This window comes from Dermacentor albipictus, chromosome 1, assembly GCF_038994185.2.
Source record: "Dermacentor albipictus isolate Rhodes 1998 colony chromosome 1, USDA_Dalb.pri_finalv2, whole genome shotgun sequence".
Taxonomy (NCBI): Eukaryota; Metazoa; Arthropoda; class Arachnida; order Ixodida; family Ixodidae; genus Dermacentor; species Dermacentor albipictus.
This window is the reverse complement of record NC_091821.1, coordinates 228,961,415-228,986,222: the sequence shown is the minus strand read 5'-3', so window position 1 is coordinate 228,986,222 and position 24,808 is coordinate 228,961,415. Positions and strand designations below refer to the sequence as shown.

At 46.4% G+C, this 24,808-nt stretch overlaps 1 protein-coding gene and 1 long non-coding RNA gene across 5 annotated transcripts in view; one reads left to right on the top strand and one right to left on the bottom strand.

Moving 5' to 3' along the window:
- The window catches only part of LOC139054256 (T-box transcription factor TBX20-like), a 192,074-nt gene that overhangs the window by 87,578 nt on the left and 79,688 nt on the right, over positions 1–24,808 (bottom strand). The window contains exon 1 of one of the 3 annotated variants that reach the window (XM_070530980.1): positions 22,356–23,178. The exons of 1 other annotated variant lie outside the window; for it this stretch is intronic. In XM_070530980.1, the coding sequence (XP_070387081.1) occupies positions 22,356–22,512 (157 nt within the window). In that variant the 5' untranslated portion in view covers positions 22,513–23,178. Of the gene's footprint in view, positions 1–22,355; positions 23,179–24,808 lie in introns of those variants that run through there. One more of the 3 variants, XM_070530981.1, reaches the window with a different exon arrangement.
- LOC139054258 (uncharacterized) overlaps positions 358–24,808 on the top strand; it is a 126,936-nt gene continuing 102,485 nt past the window's right edge. For both annotated transcript variants that reach the window (XR_011511094.1, XR_011511095.1), the window contains exons 1-2: positions 358–613; positions 1,432–1,587. This is a non-coding gene — a long non-coding RNA (uncharacterized lncRNA). The remainder of the gene's footprint in view (positions 614–1,431; positions 1,588–24,808) is intronic.

The following is a 24,808-nucleotide window of genomic DNA, read 5'->3' as shown; positions in this document are numbered from 1 at the left end:
ACTATATTGTCCCTAAGCGCCCGTTGAGAGCGTCAGGTGGGTCGCCCGGTGCCAGGGTCCTGCTGTGTTATGGGGAACGCAGCATTGGCCAGGAAGCGCTATATGGCAGTTTTAACGTGCAGCTAAACTATGCTGACACCTTACAACAACAACAACAACAAAAAAGGAGGGGGGCGGGTAAGAAGGGCAGGGAAATGGTACGATATTTTGATGACAGATACGTCCAACCATGCAAGCACATGGCCACGCGTGTTGTGGGAGCGCATGCGCTCCTCTACCGCTTATGTAATTGCTTCTCCTCATCAGCCGGCGTTCGGGAGGCCGCCGATGTTACCGAACAGTCTGATCACAGGACAAGGCTGTGGCGACGGCCAATCGTGAACGGCACTCGGAGAAGTTTTGTATACTGCAAGGACCCTTTTCTGTCCTGTCCAGATGACTGCGTCGCGTAACTCGTCTATCTGGCCGCAGCCCTTCGCAACCATGGGTAGCCCGGCACTGGCCACCGCGGTTAATGCCAACATTTCGTCGCGAAAAGCTCTCGTACTCGATCCCTTGCCTTTTCCATTAGAACAGCAAGCCCTATCGCATGAACGACGTCATCAGAGCCACGGTGAGTGTCAACAAAGCCACAGCGCCCATCAGCAATAGCACTATTTCCTACGATTTTGTTCAATTTTGTGTCAGAAATCTGTAGCCCACTAACTTTTCTGTTTTCAAACAAACTAATTAATTTGGTAATGTTGCTAAGTCCCCAATGTATTGTTCTTGTCGACTACTTGTTTATGCATGTGTTTATTTAGTTAATTTATGGCGAATTCAATATCGCAGCGGCGACTTCAATTCAGAAAAGTGGTGAAGGGTTGGGAGTTAGGTCACACGTAACTGTTCCTCAACAGAGGCAAAATGAAAGGAAGTAAAGGAAACACGAGTCCTTTGCGACCCTCACGCATTGGGAAGAAATCTATTTGTGTGCAAATTTTGTTCTTATCACAATATTTTAAATCACAAGATTCGCTGCAAATGCGTCCTGAATACATCGTTGGCGATGGCACCTATATATAGCTTCGCTCACCGGCTATTCTCCGAGCGATAAAGTGCCTAAATGACACCTATAGCTGCACTATACTCAATTATAGCTAAGCTCAGGCATCCACTCGAGCAGCAACACCTTAACACATATAGTCAGCTGCGATTGTTGGCGCCGGCTCCGCGGGTTTGTGACAAGGATATCTGCTAGATGTCTCTGAATGATTCCGCTTCGCCGACAAGAGCTGTCCGCGAATTTTCAGACACTGCGCAGGGAAACGGCGAGCTGGCTAGCAGCATGCAGTATATCGCGTAAAACTATATACGTGGCTAGCGCAATAACTTGCTCCTGCTTTGGAATGCGTGGTGCCCACGGCCCATTGACGCCGTTCTTCGTTTAAGCCCCGCTGTGTCACCAAAAAGGAGACGGGAAACCAGTGGCAGCGTAGAACGTAACGTCGAAGCTTCTATGGCCAACTGCATGCATGCGACTGCGGTGTGCACGAAGGGCCGAGCACGACGCGGCTCGCACGTGGTTGCCAGCCCGACAACGGAGCAGTAAGTTTTCTTTTTTTCTTCTTTTTGAGCTACCCCGCGAACAATCAGCTATGCAACCAACAAGCATGAGTAATCTGCAGGCTTTGTTTGGGTAGCTTCCTATCTCAACATGCGCGCGCGGATAGGTTTTTCCAGGTTTTCGCCTTGCCTCTAAGCAACTTTCGAGCACATTATAGGCGGGTCTGGTTTCACACCCCACTCCTGTGTCCAGCGTTTGTGTCGCAAAAAAAAACAACAACAAAAAAAAACAAGAAAACCTTGTTTAGGCGTTCTATCCGTGGGGATATGCCTTGAATAGCAAGCCTTTGTATCTTCGTTTAAACACAATCGTCTGCATTTCTGTCAAGTAAATGTATACTATTAATATTATAAGAGGCACATACCTATACATCGCATAATGGAATAACGATATGTTAGCAAATACATATCCTATAGCTTGACGAACCAGCGTGACGTCGTCAGCATCACTTCAATATCGCTGTCGAGGAATGATATTAACTTTATGACGTGCTTGTCATACACGAGTAAAAAAGAAAAAAAAGCGGTAGTGACAGTCTACTTTCTTAGTTGAACGTTACGCTTGCTTCATTTTCTCGCCATTTATTAGAATGAATGAATGAATATTAGAATTAGAACGTATGTTTGAGAACAGTTGATGCAGTTGCTCTATAGCGTTGTGCGCCATCCCAGTTTTCCCCTTCTTTTTTTGCCGTATTTTAAACACTATAGTGCATTGTCCACGTTGATCTCGTATACGGCTTCTCTTCATGTGGATACTATATAGGCCACAAGCGTATAAATTTCATACAAGTTGCGCGTGAAGTACAATCAAGACCCGCTGCAGTGTCTCAGTGGCTATGGCGTCCTGCTGCATGAGCACGAAGTCGCGGTTTCGATAGCCGTCCGGGCGGCGGCCGCATATGGATGTGGTTGCAAGGCAAACACGTGTATACTTTTTTTTTATTTACATAATACTGCAGACCTCATGTGGTCCAAGCAGGATTACATTTAGTTGCATGCTATAAAGAACCACAAGTTGTCAACATTAATTATTAGTACCCGACTATACGTCGTCTCTCACAGCCAGTGTGTTGCTTTGGCATGTCAGACCCTGTAATTCAATTAAAGTAAAAAGACTTCTTATTTACTTTCTTTCATCCCACCCCCCTTTTTTAGGAAGTCGTATAATTTAAAAATTGAGTTTTCAGGTATGTGTAGAAGATCACGTTGTCTAATGTATAGACTAAAAATCACGAGGAGTGTTTTAGTACAGATTTCGTTACACACACACACACACACACACACACACACACACACACACACACACACACACACACACGCACGCACACACACACACACACACACACACACACACACACACACACACACACACACACACACACACACACACACACACACACACACACACACACACACACACACACACACACACACACACACACACACATGTATACGAGCACAAAGGGGGTTAACCGAGGGGCGCGGTTTTTATTAATCCTATCATGAGAAGCCAACAAAGACACCAAGGAGAACATAGGGGAAATATGAATGAAAGAAATTATAAATTAATGGTAATGAAACTGGATGAAAGAACAACTTGCCGCAGGTGGGGAACGACTCTACGTTTTCGCGTTACGAATTCGCACCGAAGACGTGGGATCGTTCCCCACGTGCGGCAAGTTATGTGCCGATTCGTGCAAGTAATGTCCGCCTCTATAAATAATCCTGCTCAAGGTGTAGAACTATGCTATCTGCCACTGGCGATTTTTAAAATTCCATAAAACTTAAAAATGATCACCCAGTATAGGCACATCGAGTCGTTTGCCCGTAAAGTGGAAAACATAAATGCGTCAAAAACGTGCGACCCGTCGGACGAAGCGTTGGAAACGTGGGTTCTCTTAGAACCTACTGAATACTTGTTAGATACGGTACGCAGCTTCTTCGCAGCTTCTCGGGATAAATTAAATTGTGGGCTTTACCGTCCCAAAAGTGTATAGTGGGTTATGAGCAGCGTCGCTGTGGACTGCTTCGAAATTATCTTGTGTAGCTGGTGTTCTTTAACATACTCCTAAATCTAAGTACACGAGCGTTTTCTTTCCTTTTCTTTTTCTCTTTTTTTCTTTCTTTTCTTTGCATTTCGCTCTCATCGAAATACGGGCTCCGCAGCTGGGAGTCAGACCCGCGACCTGGTCCTCAGCAGCGGAATGCCATATATTCGCTACACGTGTTACCGCGGCGGATGGCTTCTCGGGATGCACATGGGCACATATCCCGCTGTTCATTTTTCTTGCCTTTTCGAAACAGTATAAGGTGCGGCTACGATGTCTCGGATGCAGCAGGAGCTGTTTGTGCGCTGGTACAGTGATGGGAGTGTTATAGCGCTGATGACTGTAAGGAACACGAGTGTACGAAACTGTGAACGGGAGTCGTGAAATTTGAACAAAATTCAAGAGCAATCTGACGTTATCGACTAAATCTCCTAAGTGACAGAAATCGCTGCAATAGCTCAGGCAAATGTCAGCAACAAACGTAATAATAGAAATAAGAATAAACATAAATAAACAGAGCACTCGCGCGCAACGAAATAATTAGAGAGAGAGAGAGAGAGAGAGAGAGAGAGGAGAGAAAACATTGCAATTTTTTTCTTTTTCTTTCTATTTTTTTCCGATTTATGTCAGCTTAAAAGTTGCAGGATAATTATAAGGCACCAGATTTCGAGAAACGGAAGGCCTGGCTGGATTCAGTGCCGAAAGCATTGCGGATGTTTCGTAGATCTATCTTTCGAGAGAAAAAGAGAGATACAGAACATTCATTATATAGGGGTTGGGTGGTAGTACTCGCATTGGAGGTCATTCTCCAATTTCTGCAGAATTAGCTGAGTGCCTAAGTCGTTTTTAAGAGACGCACATCACCGCCAACGGCCGTCAGCTCTTCTTCGAGAAAATTTATATGTCAAGGTGGATGACCAGCGAAGCTGTTTAGCGCACGACACAGAGTTGACCCAGAATACTGAACAAAGGTAAGAACATATGTATTGTCCTAATCTTTGGATGATGATTTGTTTGTGTCAACATCTCGGACACATTTTTTTTCCAGATCCTAGCCATAGATAGCTTCGCTGTAAAAACGGACACTTGAACCTGCTAGAGTTGTAATACGCAGGACTCGCGCGATCCATATAACCTCGCCAAGTAAGCAAGTTTATTGTAAAACGTGTTTACGTCCCCAAGAAAAACGAAACAAGCATGAAATGCGCAAGAGAAGTTGATATTTGTGTTTCGTCTTTCTTAGCGCTGCAAGCATGTGTTCCATAATGGCATGCAACCAATTCAGCCTGCTTTCAGCAACAGAAAATGTATTATTTGGAAAAAGAAGGGGCTGAGAGATGGTCATAACGCGACCAGATTTCAGCCTTGTCTTCTACATACCGCTTCATTTATATCTCGTGCGAAAACCATTTATCCTTATTCAAGCTATTGGGTGTATGTGCACTGACTAAATGATGCATTGCAACCGCAAGTCTTGTAATGAAAGGCTGAAGTCAGTATACTCTTAATTGCTCTTTTTTTTTTCCTGACCATGCGTACTCCAAGGAGAACATACACCGCTTGCCATTGGAGGACGAAATCTGTCGGAGATGTTTCCAGCGCATGTGACGAAATGCCTTTTGTCCTGTCATTGCCTGTCGTCACCGTTCTTTGAGCAAAAAGATATATGAGTATTATTTCGCCTATACAACAACTAGGACAAAATGCTGTCAGCGTTTATCATTGCAGAATAAATGCCTTTAACGCTTAAGTGAAAAAAAAAAAAGGCACCGTGCGATCGACTGCAACAACTTCCGCGATTTACGAAACGCATGCGAGGCACTATTGCCAAGAGGAATGCCACACACACACACACGCCTGAAAGTCTAACGAGCTCTCGCGGTGGGCTAAAAAAAATGCGGTTGGCTGCGAGCGTTTTTAGAGGCTGATTCAGAGCCCCGCGTAGCTCGGCGAGCCCTTGCGCTGCTGCACCTTTATCCGCCTGACAGAGCTGAGACAAAGCCGTGCGCGCCCGCCAGCGCCCATCAGGCGACGGGTCAGACGGCGCACAGAAGCGCGGCCAGGGGCGGCGGGCCCGGCTCGGCGCTGTCAGGCGGACGGCCTGTCAGCGCGGCCGCAGTGACCGATCTGCGTCCGTGACACCGTCCCGGGGACGACAAGAAAAGTGCGCGGGTGCCCGTTGTTATGCGGGGCTGCCGAGATGCGCCCGCGGGGGGTGGCCGTTGCGCGGGCCAAAGCGCGCACGTGCCCGCTCTGGCAGCTTGTTTGCATCGGAGCTGAAACAACCGCCCAGTTCGGCGGCTCCCCTTCCGTCCTCTCTCTCTCGACGAAGGGTGCCGCCTTGACGGAGCGAGCAAACACGTTCGCTCGCGGTCGGCTTATACATCTGAGCTCCTGGTACTGCATGCGACCGCCGCTGACCACATCAATCGTTAAAACGTACTCCTCGCACGAGTCCAAGTAATCCTGCCTGTATGTGTAGCTATGTGCCAGCGTTTACTAAATGATAACTTCTTGCCCGAGCGAGGGCTGTGTCTACGTTGGGGGACATACGGCGCGATTGTCTACTTACACGCAGCATGTGCAGTAAAACTGATGGCAAAAGAAAACGAGGCCGCCAATGTAAGAGATGGATGGAATTCTTCAGACCACGGGACAAACGTCTTATTGAGCTTAGCGTAGTCGTGCTTGATAGGTCTCACTGGATGCGGATTGTCCTACCACCAAGGAGTCGAACATGACTCGACGGTAACTCGGAATAAGAGCCCACCTAGCATACTTCAAATCAGCTGATGAACGACTCCAATGATATAAACTATAGTATATTCTCAACGCGCCAGAACAGAGCTATAGATAACAGCGGCCGAAATATGGTTCATGTGCTTTCTTTTTTTCATTCGCTGTCAACGTGACCAAGCAATTGTCTACATCTTAGCTCTGGACACTGATCACAATAAATAGACGTTCCTCTCTCCTTCTCAAAACCTCAAATCTGGGTACTGCACGAAAGAAAGCCGAAATACTTTCTGTTTCTATAGCTAAACGCGGCATACGATTTCTGTGCCACCTTGCGTTCGTCATGTACAGGTTCGTAGGTGCGTCGCAGAAGAACAACTGGAGCACTTATTTTTCTCGCCGGGTGGAAGAAAAAGAAAGAAAAGGAAGAAAAAGAAAGAAAGAGAAAGAAAAATACCTAAAAGGACTTGATGCTTTCGCGGACACAGACGCCGTCACGCGCCTGTATCTGAGCTCGAAAATAAACTCAACGAAGGTGCGGCACCTAACCAAAGTAACTAAAGAAATGGACATTGTTTGTTATTGTTTTTATTTTTGACACTGCCATTTTCCGAATAGCTCGGCTCACACGGCACGTTTTCCTCATGACTTATCGAGCGCCAAGGCAAAACACGGCTTTCCCTGTTGCGGATCGCGACGGTTGGTTGAACGGAGTGGCGACAGGTGGCGCCACATGCCATGGTGCTTAGCATTACCCGAGGTTCTCAAGCGACGCCAGGACGCGGGCAGCAGTGGTCGCGGGCGTGCTGCGGTTCGATATTGCTGGGGAGCAAATGCGCGGCTGGGGAACCGCCGCCGGAGCTTCACGCAAAGGAGGGGCGCGGCGTTGCCACGGGCGGGCTGCGAAGGAATCCCGCTCTCTCCAATGTGCCTCGAATGAACCCCGGCTCTTATTCTGAGACGCGCGACTAGAATTCACCTTGCGTAGCAGTTATTATAAGGTTATCACCAGGCTTGCGATGCGTGGCACTTCCGCGCCACAGAAAATGGCGTTTCCTTGCGATTTTACGTCATTGTAGATCGGCGTTTGCCTTTAGAGCTTCTTGTTTCATTGAGCGCAGTGCTCCCTGCGATCGCGTAGGCGCCTCTGCGGCGTCATTTAACGCTTTCACAGTTTCTCGCTCGTGTGTGTGTGCATGTGTCTGTACGTGCGTTTTTCGGCAGGTGTTCGTGTGGTTAGACATTCTGAGGCGTCGGGCGAGGTGTATCAGTGTGCAGTGGCTTAATGTCACTGGCATGTTAATTTGCAACTATGATTATGCGCCCCTGAACATCATGGAACATTTCTTTTTTTTTTTGTCGCAACGCCGGCTCGTACGTTCGAAGGTATAATATCGGCCGTGCAATATCGAATTCGATACAACAATGACAGACAATTTGGACAGCTCGCTACGGTGGCGACGGTGGCTGTAGATGTGCGGAACAGACGATATGCAACTATATATATATATATATATATATATATATATATATATATATATATATATATATATATATATATATATATATGTATATATATATATATATATATATATATATATATATATATATATATGTATATATATATATAGAAAGGGATAATGCTAAGGAGGAAACCAAAGAAAGTGGGTGGAATATACATATAACTAGTTATCAACCCCAATCACCCTCCAAGTAAGCAAGTGAGCCATACCCTGTGGAAACTCGATAGTGATGGAAAACCGTGTTTAGCTTGTCATAATAACTTGGAACCGAAGCCGGGGATCCGAGCCACCATTTCCTGTTCACAGCTGTTAACAGAAAATTTTGAGTCGGAAGGGCCGGCACCACAAAGCCTAAATTCCTCGCGATATTATGGCAATCACGTTATACACACGTGGCAGTGTTTATTCTGCAGACCGTTGACAAATCGAGGCCTTAGATTCTTTGGTCTATTATATCTATTACACGTCGCGTTGAAACGCCGCTTACAGCCCCACCCATCCAACGCACTTGCGAGGAACACTTTTTTTCCCTTGTCGCCTATACGAGCTCATACATTTGCTCCGATGAGGCAGGCAGCTGCTCGCCCGGGACAACCGTCGATAGGCCCCGGTAGCGCTACCGAAGGCGCCGGTCGCAGAAACGAGATGTTGGCCGCCCAAAACACGAAAGGGCGAAATGGCAGACGCGGCGGCGTCCCGCGTTCAGACTCGAAAGAGAGAAAAAAAAAATGAAATAGAAAATAAAAAGCGAGAAAAGCCGAACGGGCTCTCCCCCCAGCTCCTCTCTCGTCTCTTGCGGTGAGCGAGACCAAAGACGCTCGCAGGTCAATAGCCGACAGAGTCGGCCTTTCTGCGAGACAACCCGGCGAAGCTTTTCGAGGCAATCGCAGACAGTTTTGTGAAATATACCACGCGGTCATCGCGGGAAAGGCGGTTTTCCAACGACAGGTTTTTTCGCAGCGCGGCCGTGGGCAGCCACGAAGGCAGTCATTTCGAGCAGGGGTCAAGTCGAGCGGCCGGTCGCTCGGCAGTGTCTCTTTTGACACACGTTGCACTCTGTCGCAAGCGCGCCAGCGAGGAGGCACGGCCACATCGCGCCCCTGCGCGCAATGTGTATCATCACGAATCGCTCGCGTGCCGCCGCGGAGGCCTTCGCTTCCGTCGACTCGGGCACTGCAGCTTCTCTCGGCCGCCGAGCTCCCTCACATGCGCCATGCGACACCGGAGACTCAAGCCGCGCGGTGAACGTTGACACTGTATAAGAAGCCGATGCGACGTATCTTGCAAGTGGCTCTTAACCTCCGGATACGGATGGCGATATAAAGAAAAGGCGCCTTCTTGCACGCGTTACGTCAACATTGCAACCAGACAGCTGCAGAAATTTCTTCCAGGTTCCGCATGCCGTGTTTCGTTACCTAGCGCATACCGTCGTGCGCAACACGTTACATTGAAATGACCATTTTATGAGCGTGTCATGAGATCATATCCATGGTCTCATGACACAGTGCTCATTTAACAGTGCTTTTTCTTTAATTGTGTTTTGGTGCGCTGGTGCTTCTTGCTTTCTTTCTTTTTAAATAACGCTTGCTTTGCGTTCGTATAACCGCAGTTCCCCCTTACCCAAAGCCTTCCCTAAGGCCCAGTATGGTACTCATGATCATATAAAAGTGTCGACAGATGGGAAAGTTCAAAGCTAAAAATTCGTTTCGGCCTACGAACGACAATGCCCCCTTTCCAGTCCCATCAAAAAAGAAGCGAGCAAGAGGAAACATTTAAGACCGTTTTGAGAAGCGAACATCCTCGTATCATGGCCCTGCGCGTCGCTGCGCAGAAAGCAACGACGGCATTGCTTCATTCCCGGCCCCCGAAACCTCAACGCGCCTCTACGCGTGTACGTCAGCGAGACGATACAGATTGCGAAGTATTTTACTCGTGTGGGCCATTCTGGCGCACGAGAAAAGTTCTCAAAACTTCATGGCTAAGTTTCTTGTTCATTTCGAATGCAATGCAGTCCTTATTTACCGATAAATCATTAACTAGACCAAAGTACACGCAGTCAAAATCCGCGCTGGGACTCCATGGAGAAACCGGGCGCAGAAATAATAGAGAGGCATCGCCACCCGCTTTTCATATTTGCGCCTTTTCTGCCAAGTCTCCTCTCACAGCAAGAGTGGCTGTATTGCTATTACAGAAACGTAATATCACTTTTTTGTGTGCTTTTTCTAGGCGCCCCTTTTCGCCTTGTCAAAAATGAAAACACTGCCTACACCAGAGGAGATGTCGAACCACTGATTGTAATCATAAGAGCCAGCAGACGCTCACGCCGCGCACTGACGCGTATATATTGATGCTATAGGGGAGTTACAGGAGATTGGGGAATGCTGTGATGTCACAACAGTCCCCTTAAATACCGTGTTTGAGAACATAATCCTAAGAAAGGCATACAGGTTACGAGAAGGCCGAAAACGACCACTCATCGTTCCTCCGCAGAAATACGCCTCTGCTTCATGCGCATCAGGATCCTTATTCAGAGGGCTTTTCATTTATATATATATATATATATATATATATATATATATATATATATATATATATATATATATATATATATATATATATATATATATATATATATATATATATATATATATATATATATATATATATATATATATCGCATGAAGTGCTTTTAGGTACAGATCCAGATTCTCTACATCATCTTTATGATGGCATATATTGAGAAAGGTTTAGGAAGTAGCCTCTTCCTGCTTCACTACTGCAGGATTTTTACTAGTGTACAAAGGAATTGCTTCTCTTGTGAACAGCAACATGTGCAAACAGAAATAAAAAGGCAAATACACGACCACGACATCAGACATAAGGCCACTACCCGAGCGCCCTCGTGCTACAATATGACGTCGGGAAAGCTCCGCCTCTTCAGAAGGATCTCCGGCAGCGCTCCGCCCTCCTTCGGCGGCTGCCTTGCTCTACTTAGAGCCACGCTCATAAAGCATTCGTTTAAGTTCTTCTAATTCTCAAAGTGACGCATTAAAACCACCCTGAACTTCTAGTGCGACTGCCTGAGCTCTGTACTGTTATATAGGTGCACAACAGTATCGACACTTTTTCAGCCTTTTATCTCTCCCTATTTACTCTTAGTGACCACGAAAAATTTTAGAGACACTACAGAGCACGGCGCTTCCAGAACAGCTCACTGAGCGGTCACTCGAATTTATTCTTCAAGAGTCACTTCATTGTATGTCTGAATATATGTCTTGAATATCTCTCTACCAAAGTGTGAATAAACTCTGTTTTACCGGCTGTGGCTCGGTGTCGAGTTTACCAAGTGATATTAATTTCCTATTCGATGGGCCGACAGCCCGTGACTCTTGTGGCTCGGATGAAACAATCGAACATCTTCTGTGAATCTGCCCACGTTATAGTACGGATATGCTGGTGTTGTCTACCGCGTTAGAGACGCTGGCCAGCTGGCCACTGTCAGAAGAAAATATATTTGGACAGCGCACAACGGACGTGTGCGCTAAAGGCAGATATAGAGCGCTATAGTTCTCTTGCTGCCGCCTAAGGGCCTGCGAGATAGACTGCGATAGTGGCGTGCCGCTTCAGAATTCTGAGCTTCCATAGTCATCCTTCTATCTTCCTATCTTTTTAAAAATCTTTAATCCTTCCCCCTCGCAGGGTAGCAAACCGAACTATTTTCTCGTTAACCCCTCTCTCTCTCTCTCTCTCTCTCAGAGCAGTGCGCTGCGCAATTTACGTAAGTAATTGCTAGGAACTTTAGCGTTTTTACCAAACAGTTTTATGGTTTCCACCAGTGGCCACCCACATTTTTCTCAAGCTCCAAGAGTTTTCACTCCGATGTCTTGCTTGGTTCTCCGGTGTAGTAGGCGTCTGAACATCGAGCATCTCTACTCGAGAGTGGCTTACCAGAGCCATGCGCACCGAATATACAGGAGCGATAACATTAAGAGCTGACGCTATAAAACGCATGGATAGTATACGACAAGAACTTTGACGTGTCGATGGGTCACGTAATTTCACGCGAACCTCGAGCAACAAACCATAGTCCAGTATATTTCGCATTCCAACATCATCACGGAACATACATCTCTTCGTGAATAAACAAAAATGCGCTCGACTTTTCTGTAAATAAAACACCTTTGTGCGAGATTTGAGTCCCATTACAGGATGAGCATCACACGAAGAGGGTCTTTCGAGAGATGAAGCAAAGTCTACACATTCAACCACCCGCCGAAATAAAAAAAAAACAATACAATGTAAACGCACGAGAGCTAATAAATTCAGAACCGCGGAGGCTTGCCCCTGCTTCATTGAATAACGCAATACTGCACTGGCTTAAATAAATAAATAAATAAATAGAAAACCAATATAATGTGGCTCGAGGTAACTTCTGGTCGGCCGGATATAAATACCCCGCTCTCTCTAACCTTTGCACACGAAATCCGAAAACATGGTAGAGCCGCAATTCTAGATAGGTGCTTGCAGAACTGTTGATTTATACACAATCCATTCTCGTACGATGTATGTATGTATGTATGTATGTATGTATGTATGTATGTATGTATGTATGTATGTATGTATGTATGTATGTATGTATGTATGTATGTATGTATGTATGTATGTATGTATGTATGTATGTATGTATGTATGTATGTATGTATGTATGTATGTATGTATGTATGTATGTATGTATGTATGTATGTATGTATGTATGTATGTATGTATGTATGTATGTATGTATGTATGTATGTATGTATGTATGTATGTATGTATGTATGTATGTATGTATGTATGTATGTATGTATGTATGTATGTATGTATGTATGTATGTATGTATGTATGTATGTATGTATGTATGTATGTATGTATGTATGTATGTATGTATGTATGTATGTATGTATGTATGTATGTATGTATGTATGTATGTATGTATGTATGTATGTATGTATGTATGTGTAGTGTTAAGTGCGTGCAACTTTGTACTTAGGTCATGTAACTTGCTTGCTGAAAATAGGATATCTTACGCATGACAAACCTACAGCGGATAGCAGTGAAACGCTTCGTTTTTTTTTTCTCTTTTTTTGGGGGGGGGGGCGTAGCGATATGTTAAGATACGGGCGACCCGAAGTTACATCGCGATCAGAAGACTTCCACAGATACCTCGGACAATTGTCCCTGTCCAACCTTATGAAGAAAGAGATTATGCCTTTACGTCATACATCGCGATATGAACGCAGACGGGCCTCGTTCCGTAGTTCCCTGGACGCGTATTGTCAAAAAATCATCAGCTTAATCAAAAGCCCGTCTCTTTAAACGTCACACGTGCGACCCCCATGCCGAAGGCTCAATATATGAATTAATTAATGGAGAATGAAGGAAAGCCCTAGTTAACTTTTAAGAGTGGCAGTGTCGTTAGAAAAACTGTTTCTGTTTCCTATGCGATTGACTAGCGCACAAAAATTAACGTCATGCCTGCCTTTCTTCAACTTCAGTGAAAGTGCGTTTGCACAGTCTTATGCTATACTGTATCACTGCGTTGTTCACGCTGCATTTTCTTCGGATTTCATTGGTGGATTAAGTTTGCTGCAGCAAGTCACTGAATGCATGCACGTACTGGCAATTATTTGAGGTGGTACGATGGCGAGTGTGTGTGTGTGTGTGTGTGTGGAGGGGGGAGAGAGGCACGATTGACTGGTTCTTGGCATACAGCGCGCCCATTCTCTCCCCTGGTGCCCTCACCTCCAGGCACCGTCATTATATATCGTACCCGCGGCAGACAACAGATCAGCTAGCTCTTCAAGAAGGGACAAGGGTTGCTGCGGGGAGAATCCCTGCATTTGTACTCAACAACTTCTTTTTCTCTTCCTCTGTGGAACTCTCTTCCCAACAAAGCTGCCCGCGTGTTCCGATACAAGAGCCCTCAAGAGTATGCAAAGCTACGCAGGTAACGACCGGAACCAGCTTCATGCGCAATTTCCTTGCGACTACATCGACGCCTCTTCGTCACACGCGCACGGAGAGGCGTGTACCAGACTTGCTCGTGGTGCCCGGATCGCCGAACTGCAAGACATCGCTGGCACCTCCATAGTCAAGGCCAGCGGGTTCTGCTGCGTGACTGCGGTAATAAATTTGTGGCCGCACCGCGGGCCACCGCAGCGACCGCGTGCTAGGCGCCGTTGTTGCGGAGCCATTGTCGGACGCCCGGAGCGCGCGCACCGTCGGCCAATGGAACGAAGTGCCGCACACGCGACGCCTTGGCCCCCGCGAGCGCCCGGGTCCCGCGCACTTGGGCGTGAAGGGGGCCGCACGGGGAAGATGAGATGATAGCGGGACACGCCATCGATAGCGGGCGTACACGCTCCGCGGCGCCCATTACGGGGGTGGCGTCGTTGTCCACGCTTCCCCAGCGGCCGTAATGAACGGCGCGCGAAACCCGTGTCAACAGGCCACCGAAGCCGTGTCCAAGTCTCGTTCTCGCCATGTAAGTATACACACACAGCAGAGGAGGGGCGCCTCTCTGCATGCACGGGAGCCCGTGCGCAGGAGGCGCGCGACATCCTGTTGTCTGCGCGATTGTCCCCGATCTGTAATCAGCTTGCTGAGCGAGCTAGGCACGCTTCACTAGGCGCAGCTGCAGCGCGTGGCGCTTGCGCAGATCAGCGCGTGCATATTCATGCAGGCGCATTTCGTCGCGGCGTCGCGCCGGCGTTGGGAAACGGGGCTTCCGCGCGCGGGGCCAGCCGCGCTGCGGCGAAGCGCATTTCGGCAGCCCTCCGAAAGATGTGAATACAGGCCTTATTAAGACACGACAGTTCCGGCATATATATGGGCTTCGCCAATCCCCCTGAACGCATTGTCCGCAGCGGAGAGGCGCCGAACGGCTTCCTTTCGCCTTGACTCATCACGGGGGCACACATGCATGCAGGCCATTGTATGTTTCGGCGTTCCCTCACTTTCCTGGCTCCTTTGCTTTTTTCGTTCACTTTTTTACCCGGTACCGAAGGACCGACATGAACGAAGCGCCTAGACGCCGCAAGTAAGCTCTTGGCGACGTTTAGTACGGTCGTGCCGGAGATCTACGCGACGAGGTCTCGAGATCCAGCTTACACATACAGGTGTGTTTTAAGTTGCGGAGGTCGATGAACCAGTGCAGGAACGCTATAGCAGAGAAGTGATTTCGTCGTTTCTCGAACGCTTCGATGAATGGTGGAATGATGTCCTGCCCTCAGGGCGTTTACATCAAATACAGACCAAAGCGATCTCGTCTTATATATGCAAGGCTTGCCGTTCGACGATAACGAGGTACAACTTCTTGAAGCAGCATATGAGACCTGGGCTGTAATTCTAAGATACATCAAAAAACAATGTTCGCAGTCGATTGTATTTACCACGTGTATTTTGTGAATGTACACAATGAGAACATGCGACCTCTTAAAATGTTTGTGTTCCTGCTTTCTGCAGTTGAACCTAAGTTTGAATAAACTTTTGTGTGCTGAACGCATGAGGGCCACAAGCGAGGAGAATTATGCGTGCATTATGTGAAGAACTTTGGCTGTAGCATCAGCACAAGAGCCCGTGTCGACGGCCTCAAGAAACTGCGTCCGTTCTGCGCTATACAACTGATTCAGTGGCACGAAAGAAATCGCAATTTCCTCGGATTATAGCTTTCAAGCAATAAAAGAAAAGCTGTGATGTAAAAATTTGCATGCAGAATACAATGTGCACGCCTGCTAACGAAGAATGTTGTGCTCAGAGACGTGGATTGTCGCGTGCAATTGCAATGGACTGCTAAGCAATTTGCCCTCTCCCCCTTCCCCCCACCCCCACCCCCACCCCAGTTACAACAAACCACCTGATATCGCAAACGTTATTGCAGGTACTTTTCATATACTAGAAACACAAAACCACCCGGTGCCACGGCCATTTCGGAAATTATTAGGACTACTGGGTGTTGATGAGGTATGTACGAGGTATGTAAATACTCCCTCGCGGGAGTATTTTGCATACCTCGTTTAAGTGTTTTATGCAAAACGCAAAACTCAGAAGAAACGGCACGGTGTTTAATTTTAACAGCGATATCACATATGATGTCACAAAAGTTCAGAGCGGACGGTTTATGGACACTATGCATACGTGACACAGCAAACAAGTCGGTTACGTACGCATGTTAATGACGATCACTTCATCATACACTTCCGCAGCTTTCCTAAATATAAGGTTCGTTGACTGACTTTTAGGCCAAAATAATTGCAGCGTGTTTATGAAGAACATTAAAAGGTAATTAAAAGTTGATAATTAAAAGCTATGAAAAAGTTTATATGTGGGTATCCTGTCTAGAGGTTTTACAGAACATAGAACGGCTTGTCTAGATCAAACATTCATTGGGGGTTCATTCACCGTGTGCGGTTTCGGAATACACCTAAATATATATGGAATAGTAATGTGCTTGTTTCTGCGGTTGCAGGCTGCCATTTTAGAATTTGAATCGATTAAGCAGCCCTCGCGGGCGTATTTTACATACCTCGTTTAAGTGTTTTATGCAAAACGCAAAACTCAGAAGAAACGGCACGATGTTTAATTTTAACAGCGATATCACATATGATGTCACAAAAGTTCACAGCGGACGGTTTATGGATAGTATATGTTCAAAATGAGGTGTTCGTTCATTGAACAAAGTCCACAGAGAGAGAGAGAGAGAGAGAGAGAGAGAGAGAGTTGTTTTGGGAGATGAGATGGTTGTGCCTCGCTACAATGTCTGTAGAATAATTAGGCCGCTTTTATATATGCTGTAAGAGACCAGCAGCTACACAAGCAGTCCTTTGTTACAATGCACGCAAGTCACACTTTGTCTACTTTGTCACTTTGCAGATGTAAGCAAGAAAATAGGCTGCGTAGCTATTTTGCGAGTGCGACTATAGTCAGCGCAATCTACTCCAGTTGTTGATAAAAAATTATTGCAATGCCTTTGAACTGGTGTGCCCAAAGATTTCAGCCACTGAGTGACTGCCTGTATGTTGGTAAATAAATTAACTCGTTTCAACATATATACACTATAGGATTCCGTTCACAAATTAAGCTTCATTAACGTCGCGAAATAATTTCCCACATAACGTCGAAGCAGATCAAACACAGAGAACATTGAACATGTCATTTATGGCAGCAAAAGAGTGGTCATCTGAGGTGCAGATGATGTAGATCAATACTGAATTCGCAGCCACAAGGGGCTTTTGAGTGCATTGCAGTAAGGCAACGCAGCACTACAAACAATTTGGGCGCTTGTACTGCCATTGTTTTACTCGCTAAATAAATATTCAGGATCAAGCGTCTGGATACTGCGGGAATGGTGAAAATGAGTTAAATTTCTTTGCCGTTGGCGAGCCTAGCCTAGAGATGGGTGTTGCAGTATACAATGGTCACGCATGCAAGTGCGCGCGCTGCATCGCCCTATACTCGAAGTTGCATGAGAAGCAAAGAAAATTCAGCTTCTTCGCGACTCGCGTGGTATCCAGAGTTTCTGGGCCTGTATTCACAAAGCTTCTCTTACGTAAATGCGTTTCCTCATTGACCTCACGATAGTGATTAGAACGGTAACGACATAATTACCGCATCTATGGCGAATCGCTGACGGCACTTGCGCGAGAGACGTTTTGTGAATACGTCGCCCTGATCCCTGTACGTATATACACAGTCACGCGCACAACCACGCTGCAAATAGCAATCGCCCTTTAGTGCAGCACAACGGCGTGACTGAAACACACTGTGGTGTTGCATATAAGTAAGGGAAAGAAGCGACATTACGTTCCAATAATCATTAAGAATGTCAAATATCCGCACATCAAGTGGTACAACGGTGACCCTACAAAAACTAAGCCCTCGGGTTTAGCGTTTGTGAGTCGCCAGTTATCAAAGCACACACGCATGACATACAATGCCTTGGTCAAGTCAGGCTAGCACAGGTCCTTACCCACCCATTAAATGTGTTACCCGCCCTTCTTACCCACCCGTTACAGTTGTGTACGAAGGTCTCTATGTATGAAACTATAAATACAGACGATGTCAGTAACAGTTCAAGGAGCATTTCACTGCATGTGAATTAGTTTAGCCATTAAAGCACTATAGACGTGAGGGAAGATCTGGTTTACTTAATGAATTACTACATAGCCGACTGCTACACTAAAATATCCAGGAGAGAGTCCATAATCAATGCGTTACTTTAGCTGGACGACCGTCACCTGTGGACATACATAAGACGTACAATTGAGGATGTTGTAGAATGAAATGATGACACGGCCACGAAAGGTAAATATTAATGACAAGTACAATGTGCGACGAAATCATGAGTGAGCGACGTATCACGCGCACAATAGAGATGAATAGAGGTCGACTAGACGCCTGTCTGGTTTGCGGTCTTGTATGGGGAAAGCGGATAACTGCATATATAGAGATATGTGATAACATTCGGCGCGTTTGTGGTGCTACATAGCACACTAAAATGGCCATTACACCAGTCAAGTTTGCTAACTGCAATAATGACCGTCTGGCTTTCTGCACCAATAAAGCGTGCCACAATGTTGGAGTTTGAACGAATGACTACTGTAGCGTTTCTAGTGCCAGTCTCTGCACTATATCTGTGCTGATTAATGGATATATAGTCGCTTGCACACAACACTGTTTCGCACACAAAAAAAGATTGCATTATTGAACAATTGCATTGAACAATTTATTAAAAAAAAATCTCAGGCACACACACACACATATTGAAACGATAGTATAAACTGCGCAAACCTTTGCGCCGTCAGCAGTGGTCGTTATGACTGTGCTTTTTAGTATCAAGCCTTGATTCTGTAACTTTGTTATTTACGGCAAACATACAGGCCCCGTATGGTGTAAATATTTTGTATAGTCCTGTATTTGCACGCGCACAACGAAATATTTTAAATCTGTGTTTTAATTCGTCTCTTCGCTTCCGATGCGTCGATTTCATCGGAACAATAAAATATCCGAACGAAATGTCTCACAGCTGCAAACATTGTGGTGGACGCTAAATTTATAGATAGAACGGTTAGGCATATTTTATTAATTCAGGTGGTTTATATCGTGACGCGGTATATGATATGTTAGATACGAAGCTCAGAAGCCTCAGGGGCTCTTTTGAGATTAATACAAGAGAAAGAAAGTAACGGAATACAGCGTAAAAAAACAAAAAAAAAACACTAGTTAACAAATGCTGTTACATTACAGCACGCCTTTACGGCTGAGTGCGCGTAGTGCGCAGTATGAACAAAGTGAAGCACAACGCATTCCGAAGTTCAAACTTTGCAAGCGCGCGTTCGTGACCCCGTATAGTATATACTTCAAAAGCCGTAACGCATGCTCCTTGATGCGCCAAGCCATATGACACGCCAGCTCGCGCACGTTTTGCATCGCTTGTGAAGTTGTAACTTTATACTCCTTCTTTTTCTAAAGAAAATCAGGGCATAAACAGGTTCTCCCAAAAGCCCTAATGCAGGCACCTACCACATAACCTGCTGCTTCTGCACACTTATAACGGAGCGAATAAAAATGTCCGTCATGCAAACCTGAATTAAATAAAGGCAGCTGTGCTTTCTTTTCTTTCTGCCACAGTTGGCACGAATGAACCTTCGAACCCAGAACAACTCTGTTTACAAAATAGTTGCAAAGTGATCGAGCTCTGTGGTTATTTACTTCTGGTGTTAGAATAATCCGCGCATTGAGGATTTTCATGGTATAGTGTATACAGTCGCGCTGATAACGAAACAAGAGAGAGAGAGAGAGAGAGAGAGAGAGAGAGAGAGGATAAAAGTAGGAAGGTCAATCGAAGAAGTAGTCTGGTTTGCTACACTATGCATGTGGAAGGCTCTATGGAGATAAAAGATAAAGGAAGAAGGAACGAGAAGAGTCATGACAACGGGTGTTGACAGTCTGCCACATAAACCTGCCGTGCTTAAATATGAATCGGAATGTCTCTGTGAACGCCCAGTTCTCATTGTGTTCATGACTTCGACGTGCACGTTTACGCAGCAGGCACCTAAATATGAAAGGCCCGCTCCACTGTATTTGGCAAAAACAAGTATTCTACACTAGGCGATAACTGTATAGAAGCTAGTAAGGATTATTGTGCGGAAGAAAATAAAAATAATACATATTTTTAACCTTTCATTAAGGCTTTTGTCAAAAGTAATGCGTGCTCTTGGGAGCACCGCGTTTTACAACGCGGAGGGCATGCGCTTTCTCAAGGTGTGATGTACACTTAGAAGAAGTAAAGTACTAGCACTCATTAAAAAGAAAGTATCAAACTTGTACGACCACGCACTATGTTCTTGTATAGCGTATCAAAAGGAGGACACTCATGCTACACAGGAGCAAATGCGAATTGAAATATAGAGTGCAGAGAATGATACTTGGAGTGTATGTATAGTTGACGGTGAACAGAAAGGTGCCGTGCATCGATCGGACGAGGAGTGTTTTACGGTACAGCAATAGAGTGAAAACAAAATAAAATAAAGAGAAAAGCAGTTTACAGACGAAGCAACTTCATGCGGCATGTTTCACGGGACACACCTGAGACCAAAGCCACCGATGTTCGTAGACATATGATGGAAGCGTCAGCCCATTGCAATGACCATGCGAGGAGACTAATAATGACGTTCGAACAACTGCGGTGCACGGAAGCAGGAGAGGTAAAGTGAAGAGGGCAGCCTTTCCCACGTTTTTCCTGATCAATGGATTTGTGTCCATATAGTGTTTCGTTATTTCGATAACTCCTTTCTTTTTCTTCGCAAAGATCTTGGGATATAAGCGGCTCTTTCAGTGGCAATACTTTTCATTTTTTAATAGCCAATAACAAATAAGCAGAGGGCAGCAGCATCGCTGGAAGTGGGTGAGGAGGGTAGTTTCCACAAAGTCTTCTCTACTAAATTGGAAGCTCCGACAGGGATCAAACTACACGCGGCATTAGCAGCTCCTTTATTAAGCTCTACTTATAGATTCCGCTAGGCAGAATATACTGATGAAACTTCGAGCAATGGGCTACCGGATTCACTGAAGTATCAAGAGATTAGAAGAAAGAAAACTCAATCAAAAAATAAATATTAATTATGTGTTTCCACTGACATAACGCCATATTTAGTGCCTATAATATTAAAATGAGAGGAAGAGATCTTTATTAGCCAGGCTCCCATGTTGTCTATAAATAACAAGCTAAATCGTTCGATTATTCCATGGAGCTCGAGAGAAAATCGGGCTATAGTATAGATGAATAGCTCTTCCTTTGGGCTTATGCATTCTGTGGTGCAATTAACCTCCGTTTGACCCGTGCCCAATGCGCCGAAATTCTGATTCGATCAAATATTTGGTTCGTGAAGTGGGCTGTCTACAACCAAACCAGTTTATATACGAAGATGTGTACCACTATGCCGCCATATGATTACCCTCTCGTTGTGTTTACCTGTTCACACGCTCTCTTCGAATGAAGCGAGAGCATGCGTAAATATCAGATGGAACGGAGTGCACCAGACCCACATAGCCGAGGGATTAACCAGTGTTGCACTGTCATTTTCATTGAAAATTGATGTATCATGACTGAGGTATGTCTTGTCACCGTCACATCTATATCATGAAAGCGTCATTAGTGCGGAGTATACGTGCGCCCGCATATGTCCATTCATTCTCGCTTTTGCCTGCACAATGCAGTCATGAGTCGCACGATATCACTCATTGAAATTAGACGTATGCGATGTGAGCATGCTGCTTATTCGTAACAACATTTGACAAAGGCTGTGACTAAATCATTTGGCGACGTGACAAACAATAAATGTCCGTAAACAACACAAGCCAGCATCTGAGGCAATTTCATTAATACTGAGGTTGTGACAGGAGCACACAGACTTTTCACACTCACTTTTTCAAGCCACATAATCAAAAGCAGAGGGCGCTCATGCATTCGGTAAAATACAACAGGCGCAGAAAACACTGAGCGATATCGTACCTCGCGTATAATGACAGCGCCAGATTAACGAGGCACGGAGATCGTCCTACAATAATAACACGTTTCGCCGGCGCTTGGGACTGTTCAGGAAGCAGCGTTGAGAGTGCCTTAATGGCCTACAGCGAAGCATCATTAGCGCAATCCAGTGGCACGCGTCCGACGGAGGGGGGGGGGGGCGCAGCAGCTCACACCAACCTCACGGAGCTCGGTCACAGGTGCCCGCGACCTGTCTGCGGGTGACAGGTCGAGGTCACGTGAGGGAGGAGGCCCTCCGGGAGGACCCGTGCACGCCGGCGCGTGCCCCAAACGGGTCCCCCCACTTGACCCCGGCGAACCAAGCGGGAGGGCAGCGCGCGCGTCCACTGACAGCTGTGCCCCGCACGTACTCACCGGCATCGAGCAGCAGCGGCGGTCCGGGGGTGTCGGCGTCCGAGCCGTCGTTGGAGCTGTCGCATGGTCGGCGGCTGATGAGGGCATCGATGGAGAAGTCCTTGGCCCGCGCCGACATAGGGCTGGCTCTGGCGGGTTCCATGTGCGCCGCCACCATAGAGTCCGGCGGCCGGCTGACTCCTCGTATCCGTGCGCGGACGCCGCGGGGCTCGGCCGGGGTCCGCTCGTGGCGCCCCAAGCGGCTCTGGGCAACGCCTCCGGCCGGAGACCGAGGGGAGCGGGCCGGACGGGAGCGCGCGCCGCTCGCCCCTCCCCGCCACCGGGGGCGGGCGGACGGGCTCGTACGCCCATTGGACGCACCGTCGGCGAGGGGGGTCTTGCGCCGGGGCCCGGCGATAGGGGCCGCCGCCACCCGCGCCGCGCGCGCTCTATTGATCGACGCCGACGCCAGCGGTGCCCGGCGGCAATTCCGAGGCGCGCCAGCGCGTGGACCACGTGCTCGCGTGCTCCGGCGGATGCATCTGTCGTTGCCTTAGGAACAGCATGTGCTTTCCGCCGTTGCACATCCTCGCTTCCCGGCCACGCGTCCCTCACGGCTCAGATACGGCTTCTGGATCGCACGCCTGTGCATGGCGTCGCAAGACTGCTCTTGACACTCTCGCCACCTGCATCCACCCAACCTAGTCAAAAACAGATTTTTTTTTTTATCCCTCAGGTTGCTTATTTCTTAGTTTCTCATCTAGATCAAGAATGCAGCATCAATTAGCAGAAAGGGAATCGCCGCGTAAAATCTAGGAGCTGTAGACGAACTTCTCTCTTACGCAATATTGCCTGATACAATTATAAGTGCAGCCTTACTGATTACATCAATGAACATTAACAGGTGCTCGAAGCTAGAGAAAAAAAAAAAGAGGGGGGGGGGAGGATGCATAGTTTCTCGGTTCCTCGGCTTGTGGTGTTAACGTGGGTACATTTCTTTGGACGAGTATATCTTGTATTGGCAAGAACGAACATCCATCTTTCAATATAGCATATCATTTCTTATAGAAGGAACCGTTTGCCAGACGACATGATCGGCAACGTCGGTTGCCTACAGAGGCTATCAATTAATTGACAATGTAACTGACGACGCCCGACAGTTAGCAACATCGGAGAGTCTTTATTTCACGTCGATCTTTCACGATCGATGCCCAATTAGTCGCTCAATATAGAGTTCGGGGAACGTATCGTTCATGTGTTGCTCGAATGCCAAGTAGCGGTGGAATAAAGTACGCGTCTACTGGCTCGAGCACCTCCAACCTATAGTTTCCCACTCACTTTACTCCTTAACAGTGCGCTCATATTGATCGCTCGTAGTTTTGCCTCTATGAGTCTGACAATCTGCCTTTTGCACTGACACTTCTCTTTTTCAGTCGTAGGGTCTTGCTTTCCATATTAATTTTTATTTTGTCTAATTACACGCGATCAATTCCTTTGTTGTCGGTATTCATACCTCTTTTTCTTCTTCCTGTGCTTTTCTGTCAGTGTATACGCTGACGTTCTGGATGTGCAAAACGGAAAAAAAAAGAAATCTAGGTGAGCTTTTCAGTATTTCTGTTCTTACTCATCTGCGAACCAGCATGAGGATTTCAAGCTGTCTACATCTGTATATTCCACGAAGAAAGCACCGGTCTCTTACGTCGGCACTTTCTTGCCGCTCTTTTATATATAGGGCGACAAGCACACCAGTATATAGCTGAGTGTGTCACTGACAGAAGCAGCGAGGTTGGACTCATCGTGCAAGTCGAAATAGAGCGAACTAAAAAGAACGCGCAGGGATAAATACACACAAAGTAGGCGAGTGAATGTCTCTATACATCGACCGCGCTAAAGAGTCACAGGACAGCTCGAGGTAATTCCGCCATGTCTAGCACAAAGGGAACCCCAGTTCAAGTGAATACAAGCAGCAACGCAAGTGCCGTTGAACTTTTTTTTTATACAGTTAGTGGGAAATTCGGCTATATATATATACACTTGACGTAAAAAAAAAAAAAGAAGAAAGCGAGCACGGGTGCACGAAGCATGAAGTAAGAATGGAAGAGAAAGATCGAGACGGGGAGTATACATATAGAGGGTCGAACGATTGGCAAAATTTCGCGCAGTTCCACCGCTTCAATGGCAGAATCTGCATGTAGCTCGGAGATAACACTTTTAGCACGTTATTCCTCTTAAATCTTCGTCTCCTATTCAAAGGCTTGATATGTGCAGTTCCGTCGCAGATTTTGACAGGAAGTTGGTCGGAGAGTTATAACCGACAAACGATTATGTTTTAAAATGGGGTTGGTTTTATACTCTATTCTCCGAATTTTTTTCTTTGCTTTCTTAATCCTTTCAATTACAGGCTATCGTGCACTGCTCATAAATGTGTCAAATTTACAGTTTAATTTAAAAAAATTAAATTATGGGGTTTTACG